Consider the following 15,655-nt stretch of genomic DNA (forward strand, 5'->3'; position numbering starts at 1 on the left):
AGACACATATTCGGTAAATCACCCGCTAACTAGGTAGGAACTTTTTGAATTACATGCGTCTGTTTTCCGCACGGACGTTATTGATGGTAACACACATCCTGACAGCTGACTGGAGTTGTGGAGACGTGTACTTAATGTAGTGATTCAGACGTCTGTTTCAATCCGTTGTTGTGTTTTTAATCGGAAACGCTGTATTTCGTTTACACCGTTTAGTTAAATAGATTCGTTCAAAGATGGCGACGGTAGAAGAACTGAAACTGCGAGTCAGAGAGTTGGAAAATGAACTGATCAAGTGTAAGCAAAAGCAGAGTGCCATGGAGGATGCTCATCCACTTTATAGGCAGAAAATCGACAAAATGAGCGCCGAAGTTGTCGATTCTAATCCATACAGGTAAGGTTTTGATTGTATTATTTTGAGATTTGACAGATTTTGCTTGTAATAGAGTAGCATCGCTGACAGGGCACGCCTCTGTGACTCAGTCCACCATATGCAGACACAGACCACAAACTAACCTCAGCTGTGTTGTCATTACAGTCGTTTAATGGCTTTGAAGAGAATGGGCATAGTGGATGATTATGAGGTAAGATATTCGACTGTTATTCAGGTTTATAAGTTCTAAATTTTAACCCTTTCATGCATAAATTATGAGACCCTTGGTCAATATTTGTTTTTTGAATAATTTTATTCCTTTTTAGGCATAAAAAAAACAAAAAACAAAAACAAAACAAAACAATGCAATTGATTTTTTTTTTTATGAACCTATTTTTCATGGAGTTACAAAAATGTCCACTCAGCTGGATACTACAGGGTGGGGAAGCAAAATTTACAATATTTTGAGGCAGGGATTGAAAGACAGTGTATGACCAATTACTTTATTGAAAGTCATGAGAATTTATTTGCCACAAGAAAATTTCCATCATAGAAAATGTTTTTATTCTGTGTGTCCTCCTTCTTTCTCAATAACTGCCTTCACACGCTTCCTGAAACTTGTGCAAGTGTTCCTCAAATATTGGGGTGACAACTTCTCCCATTCTTCTTTAATAGTATCTTCCAGACTTTCTCGTAATAGTTTTGCTCATAGTCATTCTCTTCTTTCCATTATAAACAGTCTTTATGGACACTCCAACTATTTTTGAAATCTCCTTTGGTGTGACGAGTGCATTCAGCAAATCACACACTCTTTGACGTTTGCTTTCCTGATTACTCATATGGGCAAAAGTTTCTGAAAAGGTATGGATAATAGTGTTAGGTATGATTATGACATCAATATATGTTTGGTTTCAAAACAATTGACGTAGTGCCTGCTGAGAAAAAACAACTAAATGTTCACTGTAAATTTTGCTTCCCCACCCTGTATACGTTTAATTTTTGAAGCAAAGAAAATGTATTTAACCTTCCTCTTGTGTCATGGTCAGCACCGACCCTTTTTAGGTTTTAAATGCATAAATGAAACACAAAGTTTATTTATTGCATCAAGGCTTTTTGACTTTGTCAGGAACCTCTATTTCAACAAAAATAATACAAAACATTTTTTTCCACTAAATTATGAAATGCTGTGGTTAAAATTCTGACATTTGTGTTGTTAGGGTCAGTTTCGACCCAGTTATAAAAACAAGATTTTAAAACAATAATTAGAGCCAAAACTGAAATCATAAGTGCACTGTCAGCCAACACACTGACAGCCAGCTCCTCTCCCAATCATGTGAGCTTTTGGGATATCTCATTTTGCCTTGTTATCCAGTATACCTGCACAAAAACAAAACAAGCAAAGAAGATGTCCAGTATAGAGTTGGTGACTTGCAGAGTGCACATGGAGGGGTATAATGTCAAAAAAAGGTCCAGAGGCTCCCACCAAAAATATTAAAACCAATATTTTCATGAATAAGGAAGCCTAACAAAGTAACCAAGAGATGGGAAACAAATTGGATGATAGATAATTGTTTTTATTGTATTTTACAGCTGATTTAAGACATGGGTCAAAACTGACCCGTTAACATAAGAGATGGTAACAATAAGCTAGCACAAGAGGAAGGTTAACCCATTCATGCATAGTGGTCACTCCAGTGGACAGTTCTTCTCCAGCTGTTCTCTTGTATATTCATGAGTTTTGTTGTTTTAGTTCCATATCAGCCAACACAGTGGGCATTAATGCATATTAGACTGTAATTTACAGAGTTTTTTCTTTGCATATTATCTGAGTGAGTAATAACTAGTATTATAGTATGTTCAAATGTGAGAAAACATCAGATTAGCATCATTAACCTCCTGAAACCCAGGAAAGTGAAAATTTTAGCTTTTTTCCATAAAACAATTGTCTTGATTGGAAACTGCATAATGCAACAGTTTTTTGTTTGTTTGTTTGTTTTTTCAAATGCATTTTTAAAATTTATTTATTTTTATGGAATGTCCTTTGCAATGGACAGCATTTTTTAAGTGAAACTGTCACATTTTTGTCCCCTACAGAGGACAAAAATGCATTGCTGGGTCTCAGGAGGATAAAAATGTTTTTATTTCATAGTTTTCACACAGTATGTCAGTAAATGCATGTTTCTTTACTTAAAAAATTAAACGCATGGTGTTCAGCTGAGTGGACATTTTTGTAGTGCCATGAAAAATATGTTCATTAAAAAAAAAAAAAAAAAAATTAATCATTGTTTTTTTTCATACCTAAAGAGGAATAAACACTCAGGAAAAAAATCTTGATTAAGGTTCTCATAATTCATGCATGAAAGGGTTAAACCCATCACCAGAAAGTGATATAACGAGTGAAAACTATGAAATAAAAACATTTTTAATACCGCTAATCTGATGTTTTCTCACATTTTAACATACTATAATACTAGTTATTACTAATTTCATGGAGATAATTTGCAAAAAATACAAATTTTTGTTTAAGAAAACTGTTAATTACAGTCTGATAACAACTAGCAACTTATTTACACTCAAACATGTTTGTACAGATCAGGTTTATCAAGAACAGCAAAGTTACAGTAATGGTATGGATTGCAGTGTTTGGAACAAAGCGTCCACTGTGCTGGCTGATATGGAACTAAAATAACAAAACCCAAGAATATACAAGAGAACAGCTGGAGAATAGCTGTCCACTGTAGTGACCACTATGCATGAAAGGGTTAAAGAAAAAAAAAAAAAAAGTCATTATTAACCCTCCGGTATCCCATCTAGCAAGGCCCTTACTAAGCACCAAGTGTGCTTTTTTGGCACACTTGTGGAATAATGTCAATAAAATTTTCATACAGTTTGTTTTTAATTCTTTTACACTTTTTTTTCTATTTCATCAGCTCGAGCCATAAATAAAAATACCAAATACTCAATAATTGTCACATTTTTTAACTCTTTAACCCTTTCATGCACAGTGGTCACTACAGTGGACAGCTGATCAAAGATGTTTTCTTGTATATTTATGGATTTGTTTTTTTGTGCATCAATCCCATACACTGTAATTCATACCATTACTGTAACTTTGCTGTTCTTGATAAACCTGATCTGCACTAACATGTTTGGATTTAAACAAAAAAAAAATTGCCAATTATTATTATTTTTTGCTTTTTTAAAATAAAAGTAGTTTTTTTTTCACATTATCTCCATGAAGTAATTAAAAACTAGTATTAGAGTTTGTTAAAATGTGAGAAAACATCAGATTAGCAGCATTAAACATGGTTTTATTTCATAGTTTTTGCACAGTATATCAATAAATACATGTTTCTTTGCTTGTAAAATTAAACGCATAGTGTCCAACTAAGTGGATATTTTTGTGACTTCATGAAAAATAGGTTCATAAAAAAATCACTTGCATAGTTTTTTTCTTTTGTTTGTTTTTTTCATGCTGAGAGAGGGATAAAAACCACTCTGGACAAAAAATCTTGATTAATGTTCTCATAATTCATGCATGAAAGGGTTAAATGCCGTGTTTGTAATGTAAACAAACCATTTTTTGGGATGCAAAAACACAAAAAATGTTTTTTTTTTCAATATTCTACATAAAAAGTGGATCACATATTATTTGATTTTTGCAGTCTGGCATATGTCAATGATTAACAGCAATATTGGTTAATTTGCATCATTATTTTTGGCGCTAGGTGAAATGTTCAAAAATACTAGCATCTGTCACCAAGTGTGCGTAAAATGCACACCTATAAATCAAACTGTTAAATATTATATATTGATTTATTTTTCTGCTCTACTTTGATTTTATTTTTGTAAATCAAGGTCAGCCCTAATCATACAGATCAAATGGAAGAAATAGTGCATTTTAGGCACACTTGGGAGACAGATGCTAGTCTTGTAATTTTCTTTTATTTACAAAGTGCAAATTTTAGTTGGTGGACGGAATTTTAAAGAACATGCAAAAATGATCAACTTTTGAATCCTAACCTTATTTAAATTGTGAAAAATAATGTGAAGTTTTTTAAAACGAAGTGCAAAGTGTGCCTGAAAGGTGCACCTGGATACCGGAGGGTTAATTGGATTCCCCCCTTTCACCCATACATACATGTTATTTATTAGGTGTGTGTATTAAATGTAATGACAACTACCTGCTCTAAATGTATTATAATGCAGGTTTGTATTAAAAAATAACCACAGTTCAATGATGCATCCTCCATCTTTACATTAGCAACCAATTTACCTAGTTTCTAATCAGTCTGACTTAAAATAACTTATGTGTGTGTGTGTGTATATATATATATATATATATATATATAGATATAGATATAGATATAGATATAGATATATATATGTGTGTGTGTGTGTGTTCCTTACGTTTAGCCAAAAACAAAAAAAGTCAAACCAGCAGGATAAACAAACGAATAAATGAACAAATGAACAATTTCACAATCACTGAAAGCATAAGAGCCTGGCCAAGTGAAAGTGAACATCAGGGTCCATTTCTTTTTTCTCTAAAACAGGGGTGTCAAACTCATTTTAGTTCAGTTCCACATTCAGCCCAGTTTGATCTCAGGTGGGTCGGACCTGTAAAATAATAATAGTGAAAAAAGTAAAATTCTATTATGATCAGGTTTGCATCTACAAAGTTTCCTTAAAAATCTGAATAACATGAACAACTTGAATTGTCTTAAGAAAAACAAGTGTAATTTTAACAATATTCTGCCTCGGTTTATCAGTTTATCGTTTACACATGTGCATTACAATCACACAAAACATTTAGTAACAGACAGAATATTGGTAAAATTGCATTTACTTTTCTTCAGACATTTCCGTTTGTTCATATTTGTTCAGGTTATTCATATTTTTTGTACAAGTATAGTTGGTAATGTAAACATTTTCATGTAGTTTTACTTCTTTACACCAAAAAAAAAATGAAAATTTGGGGTTGTCATTATTTGTAGGTTATTAGGATAATATTTTACTGGTCTGACAAACTTGAAATCTAATTAGACTGTTTGTGTCTGCATGTAGACTCTGGAATAAAATGATTTTCACACCACTGATTGTTAATATCTTCAGTGTAATTTTTGCATTTCACAAATTCATCCTGCGGGCCAGATTGGACCCTTTGGTGGGCCGGATTTGGCCCCCAGGCCACATGTTTGTCACCTGTGCTCTAAAACAATGTTTTTATTACTCAGCATGAAAGACATATATCTCTAGTTTCTAAAACTGTGTTTATTTAATTTGTACCTGAATTACAACTGGATATATAAGAAAATATATGAGAATACAGTGTAAATTAAGAACAGTAAAGGTTGTAAATGAATGTAAACAGCATAAATTCAGAATGTAAATAGTAATGTGCAAATAAGTATGTTCAAAATATATGCCTGTGTCTAATCTCATATTTCATAATAATCAAATACTATAATGATTTTGAATGTTGTTTATTATGTAAAAAATCTGCAGAAAGATGTGTATTAAATATAGTAATGAAACATATGTGGCCAAAAACGGATAATTTTACCAGTATCTTAATAAAATCTTTGATTATTATTATTATTATTATTATTATTATTATTATTATTATTATTATTATTATTATTATTATTATTATTATTAGGGTGCATCACGCTGAACAAACACCTCACTCCATTACCATGAATTAATGCCTTTTAAAACAAATAAAAATGATTTCAGTATAATTTTTGGATATAATGTACTCTCATATATTAAGAAGAGTGTGGTATACTAAATGTTTGCATTTTTTGGCATTTTTTCCAAAACTTGAATAACTGCTGTATATTTTTCCTCACTCGGTTACTTTGTCAATGATGATAAATTCATGTTTTTATTAAATATTTGGTCATTATTCCTTAATGGCATGTTACAGTGCTTGCTTAGATCCACAATTTGAGCTATTATATTTGCTGCTAAATCAATTTTTAAAAACAGATAAGAAATGATTAGTATTGATGCACAGTGGTTTCTCCCTCCGTTACTCACTTGTCCAGGCCCATAAAATACCTTATTAACTTTGTCAAATCCTGCATGTATTTGGTTATTTAGCCTTAGTTTAATTTTTTTTTCTTTTTCTTTTTTGCAAGCTAAAAAATAGCCTTAGTTTAATAGTTTAATTGAAATCAAAGATCTCTTTTACAAGGGAGACCAACAGCGTAGTTACATTAAAAATAATAAACAACAAATTAGATTATTAACATGATAACTTGCCAAACACTTGCACACGGACAAGGATGACAGCAGTGACTTCACCTGAGCTTTAAACTCATTCAGTACAATATGGGTTTGAAACTGAAAGTCAGATTGTAATTTTTTTCAAGCATTAGGCGCCAGTACAAGTAACTGCAGTCCACTCATTGCTAAAATAAGTATTAAGGCAAACCACAGCTTTACAAAGTCATCTAATGTTCCTGATAATACGAGGGCCGTTCAATAAGTTCATGGCCTCACCCAGAACAGAACAACACAGACTGATAATTTATATTTTATTTTTCAACATAATCTCCATTTACAGCAATGCACTTGGTCCATCGATGTTCAAGCATCACTATCCCATCACAAAAGAATGTAACATCCTGTATTATAACAACCAGTATTTCTGGGTGAGGCCATGAACTTATTGAACGGCCCTCGTACACTGGATAATGTCTCAAGGAGAAAGCATTAGTATTATGTCAAACCACAGTGATAATGTAGGAGCATGTACAGCAGGTCAGACATGTGGGATGGGCTTTATGCACAGCCCCACTACTTCCTGAACTTAAGGCAGCTCCTTTATTTCCTGTTTTTCATTATTGGACACACTGATTAATCCATGTGTGTCTGACCACAGTAGTCCCAACAAGAAGCAGCAGACACACCTGGATTAATCAGTGTGTCCAATAATGAAAAACAGGAAATAAAGGAGCTGCCTTAAGTTCAGGAAATAGTGGGGCTGCGCATAAAGCCCATTGGAAGGTGTATACAGGGTGTCCCATAAGTCTCCATACATAATAATAATAATAATAATAATAATAAACTTTATTTGTATAGCACCTTTCATACAGAAATTGCAGCCCAAAGTGCTTCACATTGATTGAAAAAAAATACAATATTAAAATACATTTAGATTTGATTAGAAATACAATAAAATAAAAATAAATATAAAAACAGCGCACATTAAAATATTTGATTATGCATAGAATTTTTGAAGTGCAAGAAATAAGATGAAATGTGAGAGAAATACAATAAAATAAAAATAAAAGCAGCGCACATTAAAATATGTGATTATACATAGAATTTTGGAAGTGCAAGAAATAAGATGAAATTTGAAATACAGTAAAATAAAAAATAAAAACAGAAATACAATAAAATAAAATAAAAATGAAAAACCGCACATTCCTGGTTCCTGAATTGTTACCCCATTTTTATCTCCTTTCAAAGGCTAATGAGAATAAAAATGTTTTTAATTTGGTTTTAAATATATTCAGTGAACTGGCTTCTCTAATGTCTTTTGGAATTGTATTCCATAACTTTGGTGCATAGTTAGTAAAGGCTGCGTCCCCCATTTTCTTTGTAATATTTCTGGGAGTCGCTAGTAAACCTGCGTTTGATGACCTCAGTGTTCTAGTTTGTACATAATTGATCAGTGAGTTTGCAATGTAACTTGGTCCGGTTCCATTTAGAGCTTTATACGTGAGGAGTAGTATCTTAAAATCAATTCTGTAGGTTACCGGTAGCCAGTGCAGGGAAACCAACACTGGAGTAATGTGCTCTCTCTTCTTGGTTTTGGTTAATAACCTAGCTGCAGAGTTCTGAATCAGCTGAAGTCTGTCTGTGCTGCTTTTTGGGAGACCTGTAAGGAGTGCATTACAGTAGTCCAGTCTGCTGGAGATAAAAGCATGGACCAGTTTTTCAGCATCCTTTCGATTTATAACCGGCATTACTTTGGCTATGTTTCTGAGGTGGAAGAATGACGTTTTAGTGACTTTCTTTATGTGGGACTTAAAGTTTAAGTCTGAGTCTATAATGACTCCCAGACTTGTCACTTCTGGTTTGATCCAGGAAGTGAGTTTGCCCATCCTACTCATCAGCATTTCCCTTTTTGCTTTTGGGCCAACAAGCAGGATTTCAGTTTTTTCCTCATTCAGTTTCAGAAAGGAAAAATACATAGGAATAATATACATAGGAAAAATAAACGTTTCTTGACATAAACCATTTTTATTTATATAATATGCTCTATATGACTGCCATTTTGTCGGGAACACATTTCAGTGCGTGTCCTCCACTGCTGAAGAACTATAAAGAAGAAATATAAAGAAATACATGTTAGAACCATATACAGCAGGGGTCTCAAACATGCGGCCCGGGGGCCAAATGCGGCCTGCCAAAGGTTCCAATCCGGCCCATGGGATGAATTTGGAAAGTGCAAAAATTCTACAGTCAAGGCTGTCGAATTCATTTTAGTTCAGGTTCCACATACAGACCAATATGATGTACAGTCAAATAATAACATAATAACCTACAAAAAATAATAACTCCATATTTTCTTCTCAGTTTGATGTGGGGAAAAAAAAAAAATCTTAAATTATGCCTATAAATAATGACAACTTCAATTTTTCATCTTTGTTTTAGTGCAAAAAATAACATTAAATTATAAAAATATTTATATTTACAAACTATCCTGAAACAATATAATGCAAATAACCTGAACAAATATGAACAACCTGAAATGTCTAAAGAAAATCAAGCACAATTTTAATAATATTCTGCCTGTTACTCAGTGTTGAGTGTCTTTGTAGATCTGATCCATAATGCACATGTAGAAATGATAAGTTGAGGCAGAATATTGTTAAACTTGCACTTATTTTTCTTAAGAAATGTCAGTTTTTTCAGTTTATTCACATCTTTTTTTTATTTGGATAGTTTATAAAAGTAAGTATTTTCATAATTTAATGGGGGTTTTTTGCACTAAAACAAGGACAAAAATTTGGAGTTGTCATTATTTATAGGTTATTATGCTATTATTTTACTGGTTCGGCCCACTGGAGATCAAATTGGGCTGAATGTGGCCCCTGAAAGAAAATGAGTTTGAGACCCCTGATATACAGGGTGGGGAAGCAAAATTTACAATGAACATTTAGTTGTTTTTTCTCAGCAGGCACTACATCAATTGTTTTGAAACCAAACATATATTGATGTCATAATCATACCTAACACTATTATCCATACCTTTTCAGAAACTTTTGCCCATATGAGTAATCAGGAAAGCAAACGTCAAAGAGTGTGTGATTTGCTGAATGCACTCGTCACACCAAAGGAGATTTCAAAAATAGTTGGAGTGTCCATAAAGACTGTTTATAATGTAAAGAAGAGAATGACTATGAGCAAAACTATTACGAGAAAGTCTGGAAGATACTATTAAAGACGAATGGGAGAAGTTGTCACCCGAATATTTGAGGAACACTTGCGCAAGTTTCAGGAAGCGTGTGAAGGCAGTTATTGAGAAAGAAGGAGGACACATAGAATAAAAACATTTTCTATTATGTACATTTTCTTGTGGCAAATAAATTCTCATGACTTTCAATAAACTAATTACCTCCGCCAAGGAGGTTATGTTTTTGCCAGGGTTTATTTGTTTGTTTGTTTGTTTGTTTGTCTGTCCGTTAGTGTGCAACATAACTCAAAAAGTTATGGACAGATTTGGATGAAATTTTCAGGGTTTGTTGGAAATGGGATAAGGAAGAAATGGTTAAATTTTGGTGGTGATTGGGGGTTGGGGGGGCCCACGGGGGGGGCCACTGATCAGCCTTGGCGGAGGTCTGCGCTCTCCGAGTGCTTCTAGTTGGTCATACACTGTCTTTCAATCCCTGCGTCAAAATATTGTAAATTTTGCTTCCCCACCCTGTATGTATGGAATGTATTATGTCTCCTATGTATGGAGACTTATGGGACACCCTGTAGATCAGAACGTTGTGATCAAAGGACACGTCTGTTGTGGAGGCATAAACAACAAAGAAATTCGTGGAGAATGGATTGGTTGTCAGTCAGGCCTTCCTTTATTGTGCACAAGTGAAAAACTGACAAACGAAGCATCGCCCTCTCAGAAGTCAGTTCTGACCTGTCCAGGAAGTCAGTCTAATTTGTAGGAGCCTGCGCTAAGCTTAAATGTGATTGGTTAATATGACGTATGACACTGTCGCTAAGCAGAAGAAAAAAAATAAGATACAGACAGAATGCAAGACCTTGGAGTTGTCCTGGGAAGTTTAGGGAGTTGGGTTATGCTGTATCTTGTGGTATCGTTAGAGACAAAGTAGCTTCCAAAACATGCAGAACTGAGAAACTGACTGAGAGTAAACATTCCTATCTAGGCCTGTGATTAGAAAGAGAATGAAAACTGAAGAGCTATCATAGGTGTCTTATAAACTAATAGAAGACTTATGGTCAGTATTAAGATGAGTATTAACACATCCACATTAAAAGAAAGTAAGTGCCAGGCTGGTTTTGGTACAGTAATCATCATATTTACTATGTATTTCTGGAATTTAATAATTACTGTTCATGGTGCTTCATAAGATTTATTTGACCTAGTAATTTTCTTGGCATTATATAAAACATTGAACCAGGTCTTATGATCTAAGTGAACACTAAAGTCTTCCATCCATCTTTATTTTTTTGTATTTTTTAAATTTTTGTTATTTCTTTTTCAATTTTATTTTTTTTAATTTATTTTAGTCTTTTTTTTTAGTTGAGTCTTCTCCCTATCTAACCTTTATATTCATTTTAGTCCCATCATTTATCAGCAACTCATCGTATATATCAGTCAGATTATTGCACATTGTCCCAGTTCCTAATAGGTGTTGTATAGTTTGTATTTAATATGTACATGACTTGCATATCGTCGCTGTTGGGCGGAAACCTCTTATGTCCAAAAGTTATTTTTCAGGAAACTGGAAAAACAATGTTTATTCTAAATAAATAAATGGAGTTAAGAGATGTAGTCACAAGCCTTTTTCAACACTTTTCATTGGTTAAATATTTCTAAAACCATCAGGCCAATGTAAAGACTGACCAATAATAAAAAAAAAAAGGACCAAGTAGATGTATGAGGTTCCACCCGACAGCGATGATATGGAAAGTCAACATATGTTTATGTATTACATTTGCTTGTTGGTTAAGGTATTGTGGGTCACTTTCCTCATATTTATAGATTACGTATACCATTATATCTAAAATATTATTTTCATATCCTGGTTTAGACCTAGGAGATAATTAACAGTCCTCTAATGCGTTGCAGAAAATCCGGACATACACCGTCGCTGTAGTGGGTGTGGGAGGAGTGGGCAGTGTGACAGCAGAAATGCTTACCAGATGTGGCATTGGTAAGGTAATACCAACTTTTATTTATTCCTCCTCAGTGTTTTTACCCTCCACCGTTCATCTCATTCAGCAGAACGGTTGCCTGTGTTCCACTCACCCAGTTTCATCTATCCTTGTGTCATCACAGCTGCTCCTCTTCGACTATGATAAAGTAGAACTGGCCAACATGAACCGACTCTTCTTCCAACCACACCAGGCTGGTCTCAGCAAAGTGGAGGCAGCAGAACACACACTTAGGCATGTGTACTCGTTTATAGACATACAGTATGTTCCTTTTTTTTTCTCTGTTTTTGCTTACCTGTTAATTATCTCACAGAAACATCAACCCAGATGTGTCATTTGAGACCCATAACTACAATATCACCACCATGGAAAACTTCACACATTTCATGGACCGCATTAGGTAGGAATTGAAAATACTTCTCCCTTTTCTGTCCTGTCAGTGCACCTTCATGATAAATTATTCTGTGTGTTCTCAGCCATGGAGGGCTGGAAGAAGGGAAGCCAGTGGACCTGGTGCTGAGTTGTGTGGACAACTTCGAGGCCAGAATGGCCATAAATCAAGTAAGTGTTTCACTTGGAGAAAACAAACACAAAAAAAATAGAACCAACAGCCCTGTATCTCACCGGCATGTTCTATCAGGAATCAACAACAAATTGAATGTGTTAGGTTGTCAGGTTCTGCTGTTATGTTAGAGTCCTGTGGTCTTCCAGTAGAAGTGGGTGGTACTTTCACTGGAGGAGAACTCAACTAATTAAATGAAAGTCCATATATGACTTCCTATCAGTGCTCAATAGGAACTATATTGATATCTGTAACCATTTCCATGCTATAAGCCATCGAAATATGAACCATTATAAGTAAAGGCACATTTTTAATATTTTTAAAAATTATTTTTATTTTTATATTTTTATTTTTAGTCATTTTAGTCCCAAGGTGCAGGACACAGCGTTATAAAAATAGCTTTGTTCCTGTTGCCGTCACTGAGCTCAATAAGAAATAGTGACATTGCACTTTACTAACTTATTTAGTTATTTATTCCATTTCTTTGCTCTATTTATTATTACTGTGACTTCAAATTTTTAAATTTTATGTTCTTATCCTGGTTTTTATCCCAGATTGTTTTTATTTTATCTTTTCTGGTTTTTATTGTGTTTTTATTGCATCTTGTTTTTATTTATTTGATCTTATTTATTTTATTCTTTTACTTATCCATGCTGCTATACCGATGAATGGTGGAACACTGAGCACTTTTTGTCCTGTCTTTTGGTCCTGTCTGTAAGCGTGATCAAGTGCCTGTCTTGCATGTTCAATGTATGTGTTGTTGTAATGCCAAGGCAATCACCTAGACTGCAAAACAAATCTACCTACGAGTATAAATAAAGTAACCTTGACCTTAAAAATTTGTCAAAAATGCAAAAATCTAAATATCTCAAAACTGTGAACAGACATTGTAAACACTGTCCCAAGGAAGCTACATATAAAATTTGAAATGGATCCAGGCAGTAATTTTGTCAGAGAAAATGTCTGAAGAAAATGGTAATGATGGCGACAACAACAAAGACGATGCCGAACACATCGCCTTCATAATAACTCATGGCCTATCGCCCAGTAAGCTAAACAGAAAAAGTGTAATGTGTAGTACTTACGTAATTGTCCTGTTTCTCACAGGCTTGTAATGAACTCGGTCAGATCTGGATGGAGTCTGGTGTCAGTGAGAACGCTGTATCAGGACACATCCAGCTCATCATTCCAGGAGAGACCGCCTGCTTTGCGGTACTTTCAAACATTACACTTTTCTTTACGCTGACACATTTTCAGTTCTAAACACTTATTCATAAGTATTTCAACTTCACACACTTATTCATAAGAATTTCAACTTCACATTCCTTATTAGTGTGCACCTCCACTGGTGGTGGCCGCCAACATTGATGAGAAGACCCTAAAGAGGGAGGGTGTATGTGCAGCCAGTTTACCAACAACTATGGGTGTAGTCGCTGGCATCCTGGTGCAGAATGTCCTCAAGTAAGATACTGAGTGATTTTTGGCCAAGTGGAAATCTTACATAAATTCACAAATTAAAGTATAAAATGCATATTTTCTCCTCCAGATACTTGTTGAAGTTCGGTACTGTCAGTTATTACCTTGGCTACAATGCCATGCAGGACTTCTTTCCCACCATGGCTATGAAACCCAACCCCCAGTGTAACGACCGCCACTGTAGGAGACAACAAGAAGAGTACAAGGTGTGTGTTCTGTCTGTTTGTCAAATACGTGTTCACTGGATTAACTGAATTATTCCAATACATCATTTTACCTGGAAAGTAATAGTGTCTGTGTGACTTTTAACCTTCAGAAAAAAGAAGCAGAGCGCCCCACAGTGGAAGTTGTACAAGAAGAGGAGGACGTTGTACATGAGGACAATGAGTGGGGTGAGTGACAACTGTTCCATGAAAAAAATTCTAAGACCACCTTTGTTTTTTTTTTCAATTTCTTGTTCATTTTAATGCCTGGTACAACTAAAGGTACATTTGTTTGGACAAATATAATGATAACTAGAAATGCACTCGGAGTGCACAGACCTCTGCCAAGGCAGATCAGTCCCTCCCCCTGGATCATCACCAAAATGTAATAATTTATTCCTTGTGTCAGTATCAACATTTCCTGAAAATTTCATCCAAATCCGTCCATAACTTTTTGAGTTATCTTGATAACAGACAGACAGACAGACAAACTCTGATGAAAACATAACCTCCGCCGTTACACTTGGCGGAGGTAACAACAAAAATAGCTCATAATAGTTTAATTTCAGAGCTGATATCTATCCATTTTCTGTTTTCTTGATAATAACCAAAATCACTTCCGTTCTTACATCAATATCTATGGCTTTGTACCGACAAAAACAGTGCTTTTAGTCATTCCATGTTTTCTTTTCTGTCTGTTTTAGTCACATGAACACACAGGAGTTAGTACTTGATTGTATAACCATTGTTTTTGATGACTTTTGATGGTCTACTAATTTTTCCCACGAGTGTATTTGATGAGGCTTTTCAGTGTACGACAGCTAACATTACTTAAGTTTTTTTAATGTCATGAATTGTGCCATGCAGGCATTGAACTGGTGTCAGAAGTAACAGATGCAGAGTTACAGGCTGCATCTGGACCTGTGCCTGACCTCCCTGAAGGTATCACTGTGGCTTTCACCATTCCATCTGAGGTCAGTATTCTGTCATAACATGTTTTTACTCCCTTCAGCAATTTTTAATTTCCAGTTAATGTAAAATGATACCACTAGAAGATAAATACAGAAACGGTTATGGAATGTGTTTGATCTTCAAATCTGCATATACTTTGGTGCAGCTTTTTAACTACTAACATGAATTCTAAGCTAAGCACCGGTGAGGTTTTAATTGGACTTTTATCTTTTTTTTCTTTTAATTCAGGAAGCAGCAGATGGGGATACTGTAGAGGAGACGGAGCAGAGCCTAGAGGAGCTGATGGCTCAGATGAAGAAACTATAGGCAAAAATCTACTCATTACAGATCATCAGATACGTTATACAGCAATGCACCTTCATTCTCAACAGATGTAGAGTCGAATGTCTGGAAACTGTGTAATCCAATGTTCACTTTGATAACAAGTACCTTTATAATGGCCGTATAAGGTTTTACAAGAAGCTAGTGTTAACATGTTTGACAGTTACAGAAAGGAATGCATGAGAAGTGCTCCCAATACACAAAACATCGGGCATACTGTATGTGTCATTTGGAAATGGAATGACTGAAGTAATCATAAATATAAAAAAAAATTAAGTATTAAAATTGGTAGTGCATTAACGTATGAATTTCCCAGCTTGATGAAAACAT

At 34.5% G+C, this 15,655-nt stretch overlaps 1 protein-coding gene across 1 annotated transcript; it reads left to right on the top strand.

The window, feature by feature from the left end:
- The first annotated feature begins 73 nt into the window (after nucleotides 1-73).
- Nucleotides 74-15,587, top strand: uba5 (ubiquitin-like modifier activating enzyme 5). The gene is made up of 12 exons (XM_030123817.1): nucleotides 74-391; nucleotides 536-581; nucleotides 11,706-11,795; nucleotides 11,916-12,025; nucleotides 12,105-12,191; nucleotides 12,268-12,352; nucleotides 13,461-13,565; nucleotides 13,687-13,814; nucleotides 13,900-14,035; nucleotides 14,146-14,221; nucleotides 14,900-15,006; nucleotides 15,233-15,587. The coding sequence occupies exons 1-12, from the start codon at nucleotides 234-236 to the stop codon at nucleotides 15,308-15,310; spliced, it is 1,206 nt and encodes a 401-aa protein (XP_029979677.1). The 5' UTR covers nucleotides 74-233; the 3' UTR covers nucleotides 15,311-15,587.
- Nucleotides 15,588-15,655: the final 68 nt, after the last annotated feature.

Source organism: Sphaeramia orbicularis, chromosome 20, assembly GCF_902148855.1.
Source record: "Sphaeramia orbicularis chromosome 20, fSphaOr1.1, whole genome shotgun sequence".
Taxonomy (NCBI): Eukaryota; Metazoa; Chordata; class Actinopteri; order Kurtiformes; family Apogonidae; genus Sphaeramia; species Sphaeramia orbicularis.

What these genes read in the sequence shown, in the direction of transcription:
- uba5 (XM_030123817.1), top strand. Translation starts at nt 234, where the DNA reads ATGGCGACGGTAGAAGAACTGAAACTGCGAGTCAGAGAGTTGGAAAAT. An exon ending in CATTTCATGGACCGCATTAG is followed by an intron (nt 12,192 to 12,267) that starts GTAGGAATTGAA and finishes GTGTGTTCTCAG; the next exon opens with CCATGGAGGGCTGGAAGAAG. An exon ending in CTGGTGCAGAATGTCCTCAA is followed by an intron (nt 13,815 to 13,899) that starts GTAAGATACTGA and finishes TTTCTCCTCCAG; the next exon opens with ATACTTGTTGAAGTTCGGTA.